Source organism: Halichoeres trimaculatus, unplaced genomic scaffold (genome assembly GCF_033239565.1).
Source record: "Halichoeres trimaculatus isolate MK-OKI-2021-1 unplaced genomic scaffold, fHalTri1.1 fHalTri1_scaffold_6, whole genome shotgun sequence".
NCBI lineage: Eukaryota > Metazoa > Chordata > Actinopteri > Labriformes > Labridae > Halichoeres > Halichoeres trimaculatus.
Genome location: NW_027437184.1, coordinates 19,975,638 through 19,994,194, shown reverse-complemented (window position 1 = coordinate 19,994,194; position 18,557 = coordinate 19,975,638). Strand labels below are relative to the sequence as shown.

The 18,557-nt window shown below is 37.4% G+C and overlaps 1 protein-coding gene across 1 annotated transcript; it reads left to right on the top strand.

The window, feature by feature from the left end:
• Window positions 1-5,783: 5,783 nt before the first annotated feature.
• On the top strand, window positions 5,784-16,888 carry ufm1 (ubiquitin-fold modifier 1). The gene is made up of 6 exons (XM_074673136.1): window positions 5,784-5,898; window positions 5,999-6,055; window positions 9,567-9,624; window positions 11,909-11,948; window positions 13,026-13,058; window positions 15,926-16,888. Coding segments are annotated over exons 1-6 (264 nt in total). The 5' UTR covers window positions 5,784-5,896; the 3' UTR covers window positions 16,000-16,888.
• The last annotated feature ends 1,669 nt before the right edge of the window (window positions 16,889-18,557 follow it).

Here is an 18,557-nt window from a genome sequence, read left to right as displayed (position 1 = left end):
TTGACAAGCTCTTTACTCCTCTACTACCTGAGCATCAGTCTGTCTGCAAAAGTGAAATGCTGCAGACTGCAGATTAGAAATATGCCCTCTGTGTCTGAAGAGATGGGGTCATGCGGTGAGTTGGGACACACAATTTTTCACAGAGAAGAATCATGTGTCAGCAAGGGGATTATAGAACATTACTTATGTGATATGGTGTTTGGATGATATTATTAAATAATTTATGATTTTTTTTTCTTCAGCTGCTTTTCATTTCCTAAACCCACAGTGCATTCACCTAACTTAATTATTCTGCCATGCATCATTAGTTTTTGGCAACTGGGTCTGTGTTTGTGTGTGTGTGTTTGCTAGAGAGTGCAATTTAATGATATATACATTTAGTTTCCCGCTTGCATCTTTGATTCATTTTGTCTGGTCTCAGTGCACTGCTAGGATAATGACTTGTCTCCTGAAGAGCGCTGGGGGATTGCATTAACAACAGGAAGGTTAAACATATCGATCAATAATAATAACAGCTTCAGGAGGCTGCAGAGCAGTAGGATATGTTGACTCCATGTATGTGCAGAATGAACTTCACAGAAACTTCTGGAAATATGTTGGAAAGGCTGTGTGTACTTACCGTGCCGCCTTTGTGTTTTCACAGCCTGAGCAACATCTTCTAATGCTGAATTCTAATTACAATTCAGTACACTGAGGATTATGTAAATTGATTAAACACTAGAGGGTTTGTCACCTGAGGCCTTTGTTTTCCACCGCTGATTATTCATCACCATGTTTAATCATAGATTATGGGACAAACTTTCCTTACACTTACATTTCCAGAGTGGATAAACGTCTTAAAAATGTGATAGGTTTGAGCAAAACTAGTATTCAAGTCATTTTACTCTTTCTTGCAACAAAAATGCTTAACAAACCTGGTATCCAAATGCGTTATAGTCATACAGAAGTTGTTCCTATTAACTCAATACTTGAAAATATTTAACTGAGATAAAAAAAATAGGGCTTTCGGCCTTAAATCATTAATTGTTTTTTTTTTCTTTTTCATGGCTTTTTTTTTTTTCGTCTTTCAGGTGAAGAAATGATGGGGCTGGGACGATATGTTAATCTAAAAGTTTTAGTTTGCTTTTTAAACACCAGTCCACGTGAAAAAGTTAAATGATGATAATGCAGATGATACAGACTATATCAGAAGCCATATTTTCCCATAAAATGCACACCATGAGTCAGAGGGAAACATTTTACCCCCTGCTGGAGAAAAGTGGTATCTTTTTTTCCAATCCAGTTTATAAACAAAGACTGAAATAAAAAACCTGAAATTGGAAAAAAAAAAAAAAAGATTTCTTTTGACAAAGAATCCTGATTTGGATATTCTCAAACAAAAATTCACAATATATCGACCCCCCCAAGAGATGATAAGTAAAGATACCACTGTGGTTTTTCATGACACCTTTCACTTGACAAAAAAATCCCCGGTGGCTCAGTCAACCATTAAGAAAACATATCATGTACAAGGAATGGAATGAAATTAAAATATTACCTAAGCACTTTGAGTCTGAGCCTCCACCTGTGAGTTGAGCATACAGGTAAGGCGAATAGCTTAAGTTCAGTGGTCAGCCATATCGCATAAGCCAGCACTATGAGCACTGTTGGAGTGTGAAATTGGCCCTGTGGCGGTAAATGGAAGTAAATCAAAGAGATGTGCAACACATTTTCTGCATGGACTCCTGTATATTTCTCTATATGAAATAGCGTTATTCTTAATAGAAGAATTTTGAACCGACCATAACAATGTGATTCATTGAAATTACCCATTGGAAATCCTGTGGACTCTCAGGATTAAAGGAATAACAATCATTTGACAGACTAGATAAAAATGACCAAACAGTAACAACTTTACCAGCAATTATTGGCCCTCTTGTACAGGGTCTGATGCTCACAAGGCAATATTGAAGAATAAGAGTCCAAGACTTGTTCTGTGGTCAGACCCAAATCAGGATTTTCAAGGGTCCCTGACTGAGCTCAAGCACTGGTAACAAAGACTTGGATCTTGATCATTAACAAGACTCCAAAGAAAGTCAGGAGATAGATTTATCCACAGAGTGCTTATTGCCTTGATGGTTTTCAGTACAGGGCCCAAATAACCTATTTTTGAGCACAGGGTTACTGTTCATGTGTTCATCTGCGTGTGCTGTTACATTATTTTTGCATTCTTATTTAAAAACAGTTCCTTGACTTTTAGTCAATTCAGATTTTTATTTGGTGACTAGAATTTAGACTTGAGCACTCAAGATTTGGGGCTTAACTCACCCTTTGGGTTCGATGACTCAAATAAAAATAATTATTATAAAAAAGAAAAAATAACCAAGTACACAACTTGATTTGGACACTTCTTTTACTCACTCTTCTTTAATGTGGCTCATTACTGGCATTAGAATTTCAATGAAAAGATAAACTCAGTCAGGAACACTCTCATCATAGATTGAACCAGTTGACGCCAAATGGATACAGTTAGAATTGGGGTTAAAGCTCTGCTTTTCAGAGTACTCCCTGGGTTAGCCGAGCTTTCAGGGAGTGCATAGCAAACCCTTATACGTACATACAGATTACAAGGATGCATACAGATCATTAGGATACATACATGGAGTCTTAATAGGAGGAGGCTGGGATGGAGGAAGAATTATTAAGACAGCAGCAGCTGGGTAGCAAAAAGGTAGCAGGGATAAGACAGAGTGAAGGCGTGATTTAAATACACCTCCTAATGGTTAGACACATGCTGTGATTGGTTGAGAGGGGTTAATGATTGAACATCAGCCTGTCAGCTGATCACAGCCGGGTGTATTATGTTGGTGTCCTGCATGAACTTACACTAACTTTGTTTATGACTATTTAGCTTTTCATACATTAGCTTGGCCATATAAGGGATACATCTATCCATTTTCACATTTCACATTTCAGAGACAGGAACCCCAGTGATCATTTTCCATCATGGGGAATTTTAAATGAATATTTTTCACTGAATTAAAAAAAAGACAGAAAAAGACAGAAAGAAAGAAAGAAAGAAAGAAGAAGAAGAAGAAGAAGAAGAAGAAGAAGAAGAAGAAGAAGAAGAAGAAGAAGAAGAAGAAGAGAGTGAAACGTTTATTCACTACAGGTATACTGTTCAGGAATTCCACTCTGGAGCCATGTCTTTATTAAAAGTTGCTATGTTTGTCTGATTAATCCAATTGTTTTTTGTAATTGTTAAAGCATGACGCAGTAAGTAGAACATACTTGTTATGAGCTTTTAGTCAAAGGTTAATTACCATGAGTAATGGTATGGTGTGTTGCAGCTTCTCAAGAAAAACTAAAATTTGCTACATTTGTAACATGTACCTGCTTCTTAAAAAGACACTTGCATTATTCTACTGCCTTGTTTTTAAGAAAGACACCACCCTCCCTTCTTATTTCTTGAATGGAGTCTTTACATTAATAAATGGCTTACCCTCCTAATGACCCTTAGCTCGAGCATTGCAGGTGCCCTTTGATAAGCTGAGCCTATCTAGACTTAAGTTCTTGCTATTAAAAATAGCAGGGTACTAAGAGGTTAGGGGCGTCTTATTAAAGCATTAATAATGAGCAGCTTCCATATTTGGATCAGCAGACTATATATGTGTGTTTTACTGAAGAAAAACAAAGGAACTAAGAAGTCTATGAACCAATAAAAGCTGGCAGCGATATGCAGTTTATCCTGCAGGCCATCTCCTGATTTTCTGTCTTTAACAGTGCAGGCAGAGGTGAGGCCAGGGAATAAATGAATAAATGAAAGGAAACTTTTGAGATTTCATTGTAAAGGGAGAATTGCTTCAAAAACTCTCTATTTCTCAAGCCAACTACACAGCCTTTAAAGTTATTTAAAATGTGTGGGAAAGGGTGACCGTGACACGTGGACCAAAGGTGGTCTTGACAGCAGAAGTGCTTCAACTTTGGTTCATTTGCCTTTCACAGATAGAAACTAGCTGTGGTTTTACATGAGAACAAAACCTAAGATAAAAATGAAACAACTTGGAACTCAGAGGGATTACTGAGGGGGTGCTGTGGAATATTTGTGGCAACAGAGTGTCCTACATATAAATAGAAATCTGTGTTTGTAAGTTACAGAGTCCTCCCACTGTTGTTGTAGACTCTGATATCATTAACACACCATGCACAACTTACCAGTGATACTCCTGTTGGTTTATATTTTTTCTTAGTGGATCACCGGAGTGTGTGTGCCCTTTACCTGCAGGCCAGGTCAATACTTCTGTTGAGCCAGGGAAAATAAAACACAGTTGCAGGGTGACCTTTGGGATCAGTAAAACAGGCTGTAGCACCCTCTCAGGCACATGTATAATGCATGTTTTGTACATCTGGCTGCAGGTTTGTTTTCTTTGAAATTTGTGTGTGTGCCCACAAGCATAAGCAGCTGGATCAGCATTGATTACTGCTATATTCCTGCAGGTAATTGACATTTTTAGTCTCACTGTGGGACCAGCCTTTGGTATGTAAATAAGCTTTTCAGTACAGGCTGCAGCACTGAATGCAGTGACTGTCTCTGCTTCACATCATGAATGATGCCCCAAGCATCCACAGAGAGGATGATGGACAACTGTCATATTTTGTTTTAATCTTTCTGCTTCAAAGCAAATATTTCAACTTTATCACCATAATAGAACCTAGAGTAAAAATCTTTTTCTGTATAGATCCCAGTCCTCTTTTTGATCTTGGAGAATAAAAACAAGCAAGAAACTTCAGCCTACAATTTTGTTATAAAGTTCTGTATCCTGTAATGGCTGGTGCAGATTTACACAACATCAAAGATGGTAACATTTAAGAAAAATTTAAATCTCTTGACCTGATGTGACATACTCTATTCTTTAAGCTTATGTCACAGTTAAAGCAGGTCTTTTGTGCTTTCTCCAGCCTTACCACATCTTCCTCTGCATTAGCACCTTTTTCAGGGGAACACCCACCACTGAAATCCCAGAAGTGCGAACGTGAGTGTGTGCTGAGTCTGCTCCTATTCTCTGCATATTCTCTTTCCTTTTCTCTTTGCCAGCTGTCGTTTAACAGGCTGCCACTGCAACCTTCTCTACCATATATATATATATATATATATATATATATATATATATATATATATATATATATATATATATATATATATATATATATATATATATATATATAATCATTATTATTATTGATATTATTATTATTATTATTATTATTATTATTATTATTATTATTATTATTATTAATATTATCATTATTATTATGTGTTAAATATTTTGTGTGGAGAAATGTCACTACTTGATAAATAAACCAAACGCACTCGAGTAGCCTTTTCAGTTGTGAAGACATGAATCATGCAAGTTGTTAAGAAATAAAACAACTAACTTTCCAAACAGTCTCCACATCTCAGTCAATAATGTGACTGTATGAAAGACAGATATTAGAAATAACAATTTTATTAAGATAAAATGGATATTTTTAATGAGAAAAGAAGCGTTTCAGTATATCAGTATCTGACAGACGACCGACATCGATTTACTGACGTAAGAACAGTCATTTTGTTGTTGCGCTGTGCGCCTTTTGTTTTCATTTACGGCAAAAAAAAAAAAAAAAAAAAAAGCAGTCGTCCGATACGAATGCCTGTCAGATGTTGGGGGGAAAAAATCATGCCCTTGTTTGAAAATAGATTATTTTGGCATAAAACAATAAGCAATTCAATAACGTACTTCAAAACTCACAAACATAGCCAAAGTGTAAACTTAAACGTGACTTAAAATAGAGCAAGAAGGATGACGTGTATGTATGGGTCCTTCGGACTTCCGGGTGTGTATAAACAGACAGCAAAGGGAGTTACCTTACCTTAAAGATGTAAGTTTCTGCTTTGTTTGAGTTGATATGGCTGAACTTGTGTCATATTTTTCTGTATACATCAACATGATGATAATACGGGTGTCATCCTCTTCACTAGGTCTAAAGTTACGTTTAAAATCACCCTGACGTCGGACCCCCGGCTTCCATACAAAGTGTGAGTACACCGACTTCTCATCAGTCACAGCTGCACCGTTACATTTAGCCCTATTTCACTTCAAGTAGACTACTATTTTAACTTACAGGCACCGTAGATTTCGTTAGTGATGTGGTGGTAAAATCCCGCGATGGTGTGTGTAAATGAAAGCGTTTCACCAGGACAAGTGGGAGAACATCTGTTCGGTGTGATTCACGTGCTCACACTGATTACAGCAAAAACCGCTGCTGATGCTTTATGTCCGTTCCGTTTTGGGTGTCATGATAAAAAGATGTGACTTCCCTACGTGGTGTTACAAAATGAAGCATTGTGAGGATTTTACACTCTTATTAGTGAAAGTAGCACTTAGAGGACATTATAATGAAATGTAACATATGATGGAAAATCTGCCTCGTCAGATTTACAGCATGTTTGAAAACAGCTGGTAGACGGGGTTGTTAACATTATTTTGCATTAACAGATACGAACTAGAAGTTTTAGACGTACAATGTTAGAAATTGAATTCTTAGTGGACCATTACCTTTCCAGGAGACAGTTTTTTTTTCTTTCGTGATGGGGGGGGGGGGGGGGGGGGTATTTTCAGTAGGTGACAAGCCTACAGGCAGGTATATTCTACTCATCCTTCAGAGCTATGTTACTATAATGTGGTGACTGGGTTTGGCATAGCCCTTCTGAAATGCAAGAAGGGCAGTGTCTGTACAGCAGCAGCAGATGTTGCTCTGAAACTTGTGTAAAGCAAAAACTTGTGGAGCTATGTTAACTAGTCATTCCAGGTAGGCACTTGTGCATCCACATTTTATCACTGGTACTGGCTTTAAAAGTGTGAGTTGAGATCAAGCCAGCTGGTTCCTCCCCTCTTGATGCAAAAGAGGTCTCAAGATTTCATTGTTTCTACTTTTTCCCTCTCTGCATGCAACGATATGAATTGAAATTTGTGAATGCAGCAACAAACTATGTTCAGAGACAAAAGCTTTTGATGATATGATTTCAAGGCCATGTGGTAATTTCCAATATAGAGTCATGCCTGTTATGATGCAGAGCTGCATGGGCCCAAAGATAATAGCCCGTCAGTACTTTACTTGGTTGAAACGCAGCTTTTTGTTTCTGGCTTTGTTGTTTAATGATAAGCACAGCACTCTTACCCAGACTTACTTTTTTCCAGCTCACTAGTGGAAGATATTTTTGAAATGCTGTGTAGGTTATAAAGTGTTGTTCATGTATTTCGATGAGGAAATATACTGTTTTTATTAAATAAAAATCACATGATGCGGTGTGTTTTCAAGGAAAAGCATACATTTTTATGAAAAATGTGTTAAGATTCACATTTTACATTAAGCATTTTTGGAGGAAAGACAAATATGTTATTTATACTCAAAAGCAAGACAAAGGGGCTGTGAGGAGTTTGAAAGTGATCTCTCAACAGGCTCCCTTCTAGATATATGCCTGACCATAATCCACACTATAAAATGAGATTATCAGCGCCAGTATTGCTGGTTACAGGTTATTTTAATTCCCTACTTCTTAGCTTCCCAATCGGGTCGACCAGTACTGCACTGATTTACGGCACTTCTGGGTCTCTATAACAACACCACGCCAGCAGACGAAATTTAGTAGTGAGAAGAGATAAAACATAGATATATGTGTTTTTCTCTGCTAAAAATGATTTCTGTGATTAAATTTGTAGTGATGGTGGACACAGGAGCTTAACTGTCAGGCAGAAAAAGGACAGAAGAGCAGAAGAAAGCTGAACGGTAGAGTGACACAGCCTGAGCTAAAGGCTAACACAGGGGCTAAACTGTTTGTGATATAGTCCATTCCAACCCACATGCAGCAGTTATTCTGCAGTAGTCTGTTCAAACTTGAGAGTCTATCAATAAAATGAAGAGTAATATTACATTTGCTCTGCTTGGTAGATGACTGGCAGGACAAAGCTAACCAGGATTCACTAACGTTACACATTACGCACATGTCTTAGAGCACCGGACTGCCAGCTGTGCTAAATATAAACGGCTACTAAAACTACATACAAACTGACAGTCTTAAGTTGTTGTCATGTTAGTCTACAGTTAAATCAGAGCACCAGGCTGACAATGTGGCTAACTGCTACAACGTCTGCTTGATGTCACATTTAAAACCGTTGTGCTACGTAACTGTACTGATAAATACCTCACCTCGGCATATTGTATCCAGTAAAAAGTTGCCAAAGAACATTTGTTTCGATCCAGTCTCCATTTAATTCCAAAGCAAACACCCACCTCGACAGTGTGTAGAGACTCCGGGCCACAAGGTGGCGAGGGAGTGCAATTAAAACAGATCCTCCTCATAGCATCTCTAAGCTTCTACTCTCTAAATCTGTTGATCCACATTTCCTTGAGAAGGAGAGAAAACATTCAGTCTGGAGAGACGCAGGCAGAGGTCACAGTGCATGCTGTGGGCTTAGCTTTTTGCTACTTGGCAAATACCTTACACTCAAACACTTTTTTGTTCTGTATTTGTAGAGGCCACTTCTCTCATTATTTCAGCCAGCATTTATGACTAACAGGTCAAACCAATAAAAAGAAGAAGATGGGTAAAAATTTCTCACATTTCCACTAATGTGGCTGTCTTTTTCTCCCACAGAGGTGTGTACTGCATGATGCAGAGTTGAGTTGCCCAACAGACCTTCATTGACTTTTGGTTTTAACAATGCCAATTTAACAGCTGCCGAATAATGAGTCAATGCACTCTATTCTCACCTCCAAGTGTTGACAGGGTGTCAACGCTCTAATGAGGTCAGACAAGGCCTTTCTGCAGCTGTTCATTTTTTAGTTTGAAAAGGGAAGATGATAATGATAGTAAATGAGGTGTTGTATCAATCCACTTTTACTCACCATCACTTCAATTGACTTTAATAGACTTTAAAAGAGTAGGCACTCCCTCTTAGTTAAGACAGCATGGTAGTCATCATAATCTCACACATTTTGTTTTCGTTACTCACTGCATTACTGACTCTTCTAATTTTATCTCTTAGCTCCTTTCTTACCTCTGCTCTTACCTTCAAATTACAGCTCAATAACAGCCCCAGATAGTTATATTTATTTACTTACATATGTACAAACGGATTTGGTTGGTTTTTGTTGTGAAAAATATATGTGTGGGTTGCTGAAGAAACTCACAACTGAAAGCCTGTTACCACTTACAGTCTTATATCCTCAGAATTGACCCTGATAAATGTAATGTTTCACTCGGCTGAGCCCTGAAAAGAAAGCGTGGCATTTGTTCTTTTCAAAGTCAAGGTAAATAGACAGTCGCGGAGCTATAGAGCTGCTTTGAAAGCGTAATTGACTTGCTCTACACCATCAAAGCTGCCCAGGAAGCTGTTGATCGATCACTGAGGTCAACAGGTGAAAGACTTATATCTGACTTTGTGTTATTGCTGTTTTCAAAAGTGAATTGTTAAACAAAGGGAGTGAAGTTGTGATAAATTTGATAGTGTTTTAATAGCCTTGTTCAATGCATTGCTTTGTTGCAGACTAAGCGTTCCAGACAGCACACCATTTACAGCAGTGTTAAAGTTTGCAGCTGAGGAGGTAAGCCTACTTTTGGTTCTTAATTACATAGTTCAGAGCTTTATTTTTCGACTTGTATGCAAGTAACACGTCTCAAATTAGCTAGCTTCTCCAAAATGAACAATAAAGAGAATAAAGGTAAGAGGAAGGAGATGAGTGAAAAACAAAATGTTTGTTTCACTCAAAGTGTATGTTTCTCATTCTTTGTAAATCTGTCTGCAGTCTTTTTTATGAACATATTTTGAATATTCAAGTTGATATTGGCTTTAAATTAAGGTAGCGGGCATATCATTCATCTTTTAGTACAGGCCAGGCTCTAACGTTCTTAAATAACCTGCTGGTACATTTAAATAGGCTATGACTCATCTGGAATAAATTTGAATAATTAGATTTCCAAACCTCAGGTAACCCATGTGGCTCGTGAATATCTGTTAAAAAAGTAAAGGAGCTGTCAAGTTATGAGACTCTTGGAGCATCCATGCTTTTACTTCAAGTCATTTTCATTTTTAAGTGTATTGCAATTGTTTTGTAACTGATTCCAGTGAGCTGTTTATGCTGTTATTGTTTGTTTACAACATGTACTTTAAAATGTGATATGCATTAGCCACAAGCTAACAGCAGAGCTGACAACAAAGTACAAACATAGATAATCCTATTTTTAAGCCCTTTGTTTAAGTGTGTGCATAATAAGAACTGTAACCAGCTTTGTTGTCAACAAGGTCCAGAGCTCTGCAGCTGTACCACAATAAAAAAAAAAAAAACACTGTGAAAATGAATAATAATCATGTTTTTACATTTTTTCTGCATGTTGCTTAGAGTGCTCAGCAGCAGCACTATGTGTCTCTCTCTTTCTTCCTGGCGCACGCAGGCAGGTGTGAATGAGTTGCTTTGGTCATGGGGACTCTCTGTGTCTGTCATCGAAAGTGTCTCACGATCCTCCAGATAATCAAAATTAAGATTGTGTAAAAACAACAAAAATGGTCTGCTTTTTTTTCTGTTGCCAATCATAAGTATGTTTGGAGAAATGTCAGTGTTTGTTTTTTATGATTAAAACTCCTGTAAGAATCTGCCAGAAACAGTGTGGATACAGAAATGGTCCACCTTTTGCTGATGGTCTTGAAGTCGTATAGAGTCATTTCTTTTTTTTTCTTGTCTTTTACATAACCAGACAAAATCTCATCACATGAGTTTAAATGCATCAAATGAATGTAGATAAGCCTGTATTTTTATCCCAACAGCTGGTGCCCAGGCAGCCTTGCCTCTAAAGTACCACACTCTTCAAAGCCTAGTTTAATACTTGAATTATTACCCCCCCCCCATTTCATTCACATGTGCAGAAGTGGTGTGTATTTGCTTCTTTAGTAAACCAGCATGCTTACAGATAGTGATCACAAGTTGCACTTCTGGCTTTGTCTATATGTAGTTGTCAGTCTTTTCTGCTCTGGCAGTGACAACCCATTTAGTTTTTAGAACTCATTCAATAAAAGTCAGTTTTGGCTCAAACCAATCTCAAAGCATTTTACTTGTTTAGCCCTTTAGTTTTTAGAGGTCTTTCTCTCTAGCTGGTGTGTTCAACAAACAGGATGGGAAATTACAACATTAGAAAATTTTACATTTTGATCAGACAGGTGTTAACCATCACACTTCTTCAGCCAGATTCTCTTCTCCAATTTATGCTACATGAAACAAAGTCTATTCTTCTTTATATGATGCTTGTGCTACCTGGCAGAGGTATGCGGCGCAGCTATTTGCTAACCTTATCTCCTCAGTGACAGGCTTCTTCCTCCACCAGCCCACATCCTCTTCGGTCGTAACCTAAAGTAGGCCACGTATTGTGACCATGCTGAGTGATTTTCTTCCAGAAATTCATGCATTACTATCTTTGCCTCAAGCTGTCCCCTGAGTTTGATGTATGAGTGTGTTTGTAAATACAGAAGGCCTGAGCAGTGTCCATTGGGAATGAAAGTTGTCAGACAAAAGACAGAAAATAAAACCCACTAAAAACCACTTATTTTTTGAAGACACTGTAATTGCAGGGCTTATTTTGAAAATGTCACCCAACAAAATCTTTAAATCTCAGTGTGCTTGCTGAATCAGTGGAAGTAGCTTCTTTTTTTTTTTTTTTTGATGATTTAGTCACTGTGTTTTTCAGCTGAATGGATTTGACAGCAAGATGTCTTCGGTTATTAAACCAGAGTGTTTGAGCGCAGCTCAGATCTGTAAAATATCAAACAGTGGCATTTGTTGTCAGTTTCACCCAAGGAAGATTTGTGTGTCATTATTTCCTTGCTTTTCTTTTTAACAGTTCAAAGTGCCATCAGCAACCAGTGCAATTATAACAAATGGTGAGTTTTGGAGTAAACTGTTACAAATCCTTTCTTCTTGTCATTTTAACAAATGAGTCCTAGTACAAAAGTGGTGTTTGTCTTAGATTAACTTAAAGTTCATTGGAGTTGTTTGGGAACAGTGAAGTTCACCTTGGAAACCGAGCTGAGTCTCATCAAGAAGCCCCCGACAATTAACAAATAATTTAGGATTTATTGATGTGTTCTAAATACAATTTGTTTTCTGTTCCTTTAAATAATTAATTCTCCTCATTAGGCGTTAGCTTTTCTCTTGTATGTTTGGTACATTATTTGATCATGTAAAAATGTCACCTAATGCCTCTCCAGTCTTTCAGACTTACTCACATATTGAATTTAAACGTCAGAACACTGGCTGATAAACATCTGCTCACAGCAGAAATAGTTTTAAAGTTAAATAAAAAAAAGACACTCAGTTTCAACATTATAAAAATTAAGACAAATAAATTACTAAGATCATTTTGGAAGAGATCCAAGCTAAATGATATGCTAAGCCTGCGAGTCATTACGTTTGGCTGGATTGATCCTTGATTGGACATTTGCTTTGGTAACCAAAAGCACAAATGTTAAGCCCATAGTGTTTGTGCTTGATAGAGATAAAATTGTGGCCTCATTTCTAATTCATCATTATTGAAACTATGAAGCCCCATCCCAATGTTCATAATGTTTACCTTTATCTTATTCTGACAGTTTACTATTGAGAGGGAGCGGTTCAGATGACAGTCACAAGCTGTTTACTGCATTGTGTTTTTTTTTCTCCCTCCATAATGCAGCTTGACTATAAAATATGAAATTTATGGAGGCGAGGTGGAGAGCAATGAACAATGTGTTCCAGGGATTAGATTTGTGTTAAAAATGTGTGAGATGAGACATGTCAATCGGTGCAGACTTTATCTCTAATGTGATATTAATCCAAATGAATTTCCTTCTAGTGGGCTTCTCATTTTTGTTGAGCTAAACTAATGATACTCCACTTGGTCATCTCTCTGCTACTTTTTTCCATGACACATTGAAGTTTACACTGTGTCTTTTTTCCCCATGCTCTGCTTTGCCTTGCAGATGGAATAGGAATCAACCCAGCACAGACAGCAGGTGAGTTTTTATGCCTTAGATTAGGCTTGAAAGTTTCAATCTCTATCTAAACACACACACACACACACACACACACACACACACACACACACACACACACACACACACACACACACACACACACACACACACACACACACACACACACACAAACACACACACACACAGATTAGATCGACTTTAACACTTGTCAGCAAGCTTTCATAAACACATTAATAACTGTAGGCAGTAATCCAGGGTAAATTAAGTCATTTTTCATAATTTGTAAAAAAAACAAAAATGCTGGAGCCATTTTAGTAAACAGTTAAAAAGGTAAATTTTATAGGGCCCCTGAGGCAGTGACTTCAGTGGGTGGCTTGGCAAAGACGGCACAGTAACATTTACAAAGCTCAATATGAAAAGCTTTACTTAAGAGAATATAAGCAGCTCCGCTAAAAATAAACAAGGTTATTTTGGTCAGGTATGAAGATATAAAATTCCAGACATGTGAAGCATTTACAATAAGCTGACTCTGTATAGGAATAACCATTAACCATCTTGGTTGGATATTGTGTGTTTAAATGGTTACACCATATGGCTATCACATTTGTTGTAAATATCAAATAACGGTTTATTGCAGACTGCTTGTTACCAAACGACAACCTCAGTTGTTGAAAAATAAAACCAATACAGAAAACTGCAGTTTCTCAAAGGTCCACTGGAGGCAGGCACCAAAAATTGAGGAAATCCTCTTCATGCTCATTCCAACTATTCAATTACATAAAGCCATTCTAGTCTCTGTACCTCCTGTCTGTATCATATCAGGGGAGGAAATATTTTAAAACCTTTGCATATTGAAATTATTGAAGGTAATTGTTAGACACATTAAGGCAAATGGCACATTCGACCGACTGGTAGGAGAGTCGGGCTTTTTGCGAGGCGACAGGTTATGGCTTTACCTCAACATTTTGACTACTGAAGTACATCAGAGTAATGTTCAGTGTAAGAGAATATAATGGTCAAACTGAAGTTCCTGGAACATGATCCTAACTTCTCCTGTCTTTTGAGAGTCATGTTTACTGATTCATGAAAGTAAATACTGCTCCCTGACTGGCAGTGTATACATCATTTGACATTAGATCAGCACATTATTGAGGAGCCAAGAGAATCATTTTCTTTCCCTGTCAGCCTTCTTCATGTTTCCCTGAGGTTCCTATTTAATGCGTAGCCCACCTCTCTCTATGTTAGTCACCATTCTTCACAGAGAGCAGTTACGCTCCAGCTCTTTGTCTGCACTGAGCTGGTTGAGGTAATGACTGCTTTGACTAAAGATGGGATTGGGTCTTTTCTGCTAAGGAAGCAAAGAATTGTGGACATTCATAACAGCCATTTATCTGTGAAACATCCATGCTGTGTGCTGCCAAGAATAACCTCTGTTCAGACACCTCTGTAAGATTGCCTTTTTTCACCCAATGGAGCCAATCTTCCCCGTATTCACATGACTGAGCACACTGTGGAAATTGATCCCATGTCATTTTAGACACTCTTTTTTTCACACATCTAAGAGGGCTGGTATTGTACAATTTCCTGCGGTGCACTTCCACTAATGGTGCTGATAATGAGTTGTGTTGGTGTAAGCATGATTGCTGGCTGAGTGAACAAATTAATGAAAGAAATTTCACTCAGTATTTCTGTAACACAGTATTGTTTATTTGAAGGAACAGCTATGTGTGTGGACACATGAATGTACTGAAAATCAGAATATTGATTTTGTGTCACAGTTTAGTGATACAAAAGCCCTAAGAAGCTAAATATTTTGATCCTTTTTGCTGTTCAACTTCAGAAATAACACATTATAAAAAATAACTATATATATATATATATATATATATATATATATATATATATATATATATATATATATATAGCATGTGCTGACAGAGTAATTGGATATTCAGACCCAAACAGATTTCCAAGTCAGGTTATAAATATGTTAATTTTTACTGGAAGTATCACCTCTTGTGTATTGAGCTCTTGTGTATTGTGTGTAGTTTCCATTGCTTCTGCACAGTTGATGCTCAATGAACTGCAGTTTTGAAGTCTTATGCATAGGCTTCATTTTCTGACAAAACACGTCCACCCTCACACACAAATACAACAATACTTTTATACTAAAAACTGTAGTGGTCAAGAAGAGTTTTACAGCATTGCACACTGTAAAAATTTGCCAACCAAAGTCTTTGATTGGCCCAAAGTGTTTATAACAGCAATTTCCTTGAATTGAGAAGTAACTATTACTGTTGTCATTTTTAAACTTTTTAAACTCACTAACAGTTCTAAATGAATATACTCATGAGAAAATATTAAGATAGGACTTAGTTTTTGGATCAAAAGCAATTTTGCCCATCTGTTTTGCAGCGGAGAATAAGTTAGCACATTACCTTAGAAACCAAAATTAAATAGATTAAATTTTTTTTTTCCACTTGGCTTATTAGGGCTACTATAAATGCATCCTCTACACCCTAAATTCAACTTGTATCAAATATCCAGTTGTCTAAACCGTTATCATTTCTTCTTGTGAAAAAAAGATCTTGATTTCATTATTCACTGATTAAATAAAGGTGACATTTTTTTAAAATCTGTTTTTCCAAACCCTTCCCGTATATTTGAAATCAGCAAATCAGAATCTTATATTTTAAAAGTGTCTTGTGTTGGTCATCACTTTCTTGTGATTATCTTAAAGCAGAAATTCTTTCACTCTTGGAAGATGAAACTATTTTCTCTTGCATATTCAGTGTCTCCACATCCTCTGCCTTGACAGTAAAACTGCACAGACAACACCAGTTATAAACTGTGAGCTCATTGGGTTGTTCTTTGCTGTCTTGCAGGGAACGTGTTTCTAAAACACGGTTCAGAGCTTCGCATCATTCCCAGAGACAGAGTGGGAGGACAAGGAGACTGACGCTGCTTTTTTTCACGTTGACAGCATAATGACTCACCCAGCAAGATCATATAACACTTGAGACCCGGGAAACACCTCAGTGTGTTTCATATTTATTTTCTGGCCTACAGCTCATGCTGACACATATGAGAGTATGTTACTCAATCATGATGAGGACATGCACTCACACTGCATTCTCCTTGCTTCTTCTTGCTAAATCAGTCTATTTTCCAGTCAGTGATGCATCAAAAGATTGGAGTGACATCAAGAGTCCCCGAAGCCCTGATTAATTGAAACAAACACACTGAGCCATGGGAACGGTTTTAGCTCAGATTAACAAACAAAAGAGTCTAATAGAGCTTTTGTAAATGAAATATTGTAAATGAAAAATAAACCATCAGTATGTCAAACAAAAAAAATGTCTATTTGCATTGTTTTTGTTTGTCTCAAGAATCAGTATTCATTCATCCATCCTTTATTCTTTTCTGGCTTTCCCAGCTTTTATTGGGCACAAGGTGCGGTACACCCTGCACAGGTTGCCAGCCTGTCACAATACAAACAAGAAGGGACAGACATCCACTCGCCCTCACACCTATTGGTAATCAGAGCCATGTTTTTAGATAATGGAAGGATGCTGAAGTACCTGAAAAGAATGGAGATGCTTGACGAGAAATGCAAAAAGCTTCTACCCAGCTAGGGAATAAGCAGATATATAGAAAAAGGAAATTAGACTCTAAAATCTCTGAAACTAAGCAGACACATGGATCTTTGCTGCCCTCTGTCAGATTTCAAATAAACACCAGATTTTACTTCACCCAGTGCCTCTGTGTTTCTCCCAGAAGGCCCCATCATTACACAGTAAATATAAAAAGGTTTTATTGAGTATTTTAAAGTCATGTTAGCACTGCTAGATTTTTTTTGAAGGTTGTGACATCAAAACAAGGCATGCAATCAAAAATCTAGACAGATTTGTTTGAAAAGCATCAGAAAATGTCACAATACCAACACTTCTTTCCATCATGGAAGGTGATCAGATGTTTGACTGGCATCTTGTTTTTTTGTTTTTTTGTTTTTACTGAATTAAAAATATGCCTTCACTTTAATTTTCCACATTGCATTTGTCCAAATCACAACAAAATCATGACTCATTCCATGAGCAGTGCTTGCCCTGCAATGTGCTTTGTTGTTTCTCTCCCACTGATTAATGAGTGAAAGCAGTTTATTACCCCCTCCACATTAATCATTCGCATCATAGAAGGTCTGATCCATTTGTTTCTAAGTGGTTCTTTCTTCACACTTGAGAAACAAAAAATGCACGCTTGGTGAAGAAAAATAGGCCTGGGAGAAAAATGGAGTGTGTGCTCTGTAATACATAACACACAGAGCGCAGCCCGGCGTTTCATCCATTAGGATGCAGAGTCAGACGGAGGGGAGGAGAGCAAGAATGCCATCACAAATGGATTTTCTCATTTGTTTTAATCAAAGACACTGCTGGGCACATTCAACAGAAATTATCTCTGAAATATGAAAAGACTTCAGAGTGCTGGAAATGCAGCTTGTTTTTTTTTCTTACAGTGGTGGCCTGACACTGAGTATGTTCCTGGTTATGATGCCAGTTACATTTCATCTAAGGAAAAAAAAAAAACCTTCCCCTCCTGCTTTAGGGCGATTTTCCTCATTCAGTATAAATATTCAACAGTTTTACATGCTGAGTATGCCCTGGATAAAAAGACAAGATGCATTCATTATAAAGTGAGAAATCAGCTTATTTCATCACCTCTGCCAATTTTGCGCTCTTTAAGCATGAAATTAAAATTTGACACTTAAACAAAGCAGACTTGTGGTCTAATCTTCTTAAGCGACGGTGCAGAAAGATGCTTCATAATCACATTTCACCATAAACTCTGTCCTGGGTCAAGCAGAGGACCAACAGACCTGCTGCATAAACAGACCTGTAAATAAGGCAACAGGATGGGGTATTCTCCTTATCCACAACCTGCAGCACTGTCATCTCAAATATGGTATGGTATGGGTTTTTTGGATGTACAGTTTTTCTATTGGATTCATGAGTAGTAAGTTTTTGTTTTGAAAGCTCCTGTGCTAAATGTTCTGTTTGTGCTGGACAGAGTGAAACCTTTAACATATTAACTGATATTGTTTTTTGCAGGTGGTGTTTTCTGACTGAAAGTCTCCTGCCGCTGTCCTCAAACTCTGAAATGTATCACTTACTAAAAGATTTTTTGTGTAAGTCCCCTGTTTGCTCTCTTTGTACACATTTTCCCTCTCCTTTGGTAGAATCAGTGTGTGTCTGGGAATCATACTTCTTACTAAACTTTAAGGAAAATACAGAGGACCCATTTTGTCTTGTACTCTGGTTGAGAGTATTTTGTTTGTTTGTTTCCTGCACTGGAATATCTGTTTTGTTTTAGGGAAATGAAACATGACTCACTGTTAGTTAAAAAAAAATAGCAATAGAGCACCCAGCTCTTGAAGAGCAAACCTGTTACATCAAAAGAATGATTCGTTTTCCAGTTATATTAATGTTCCTTAAATGTTTGAAAAAGGTGCCAAAATTTCAG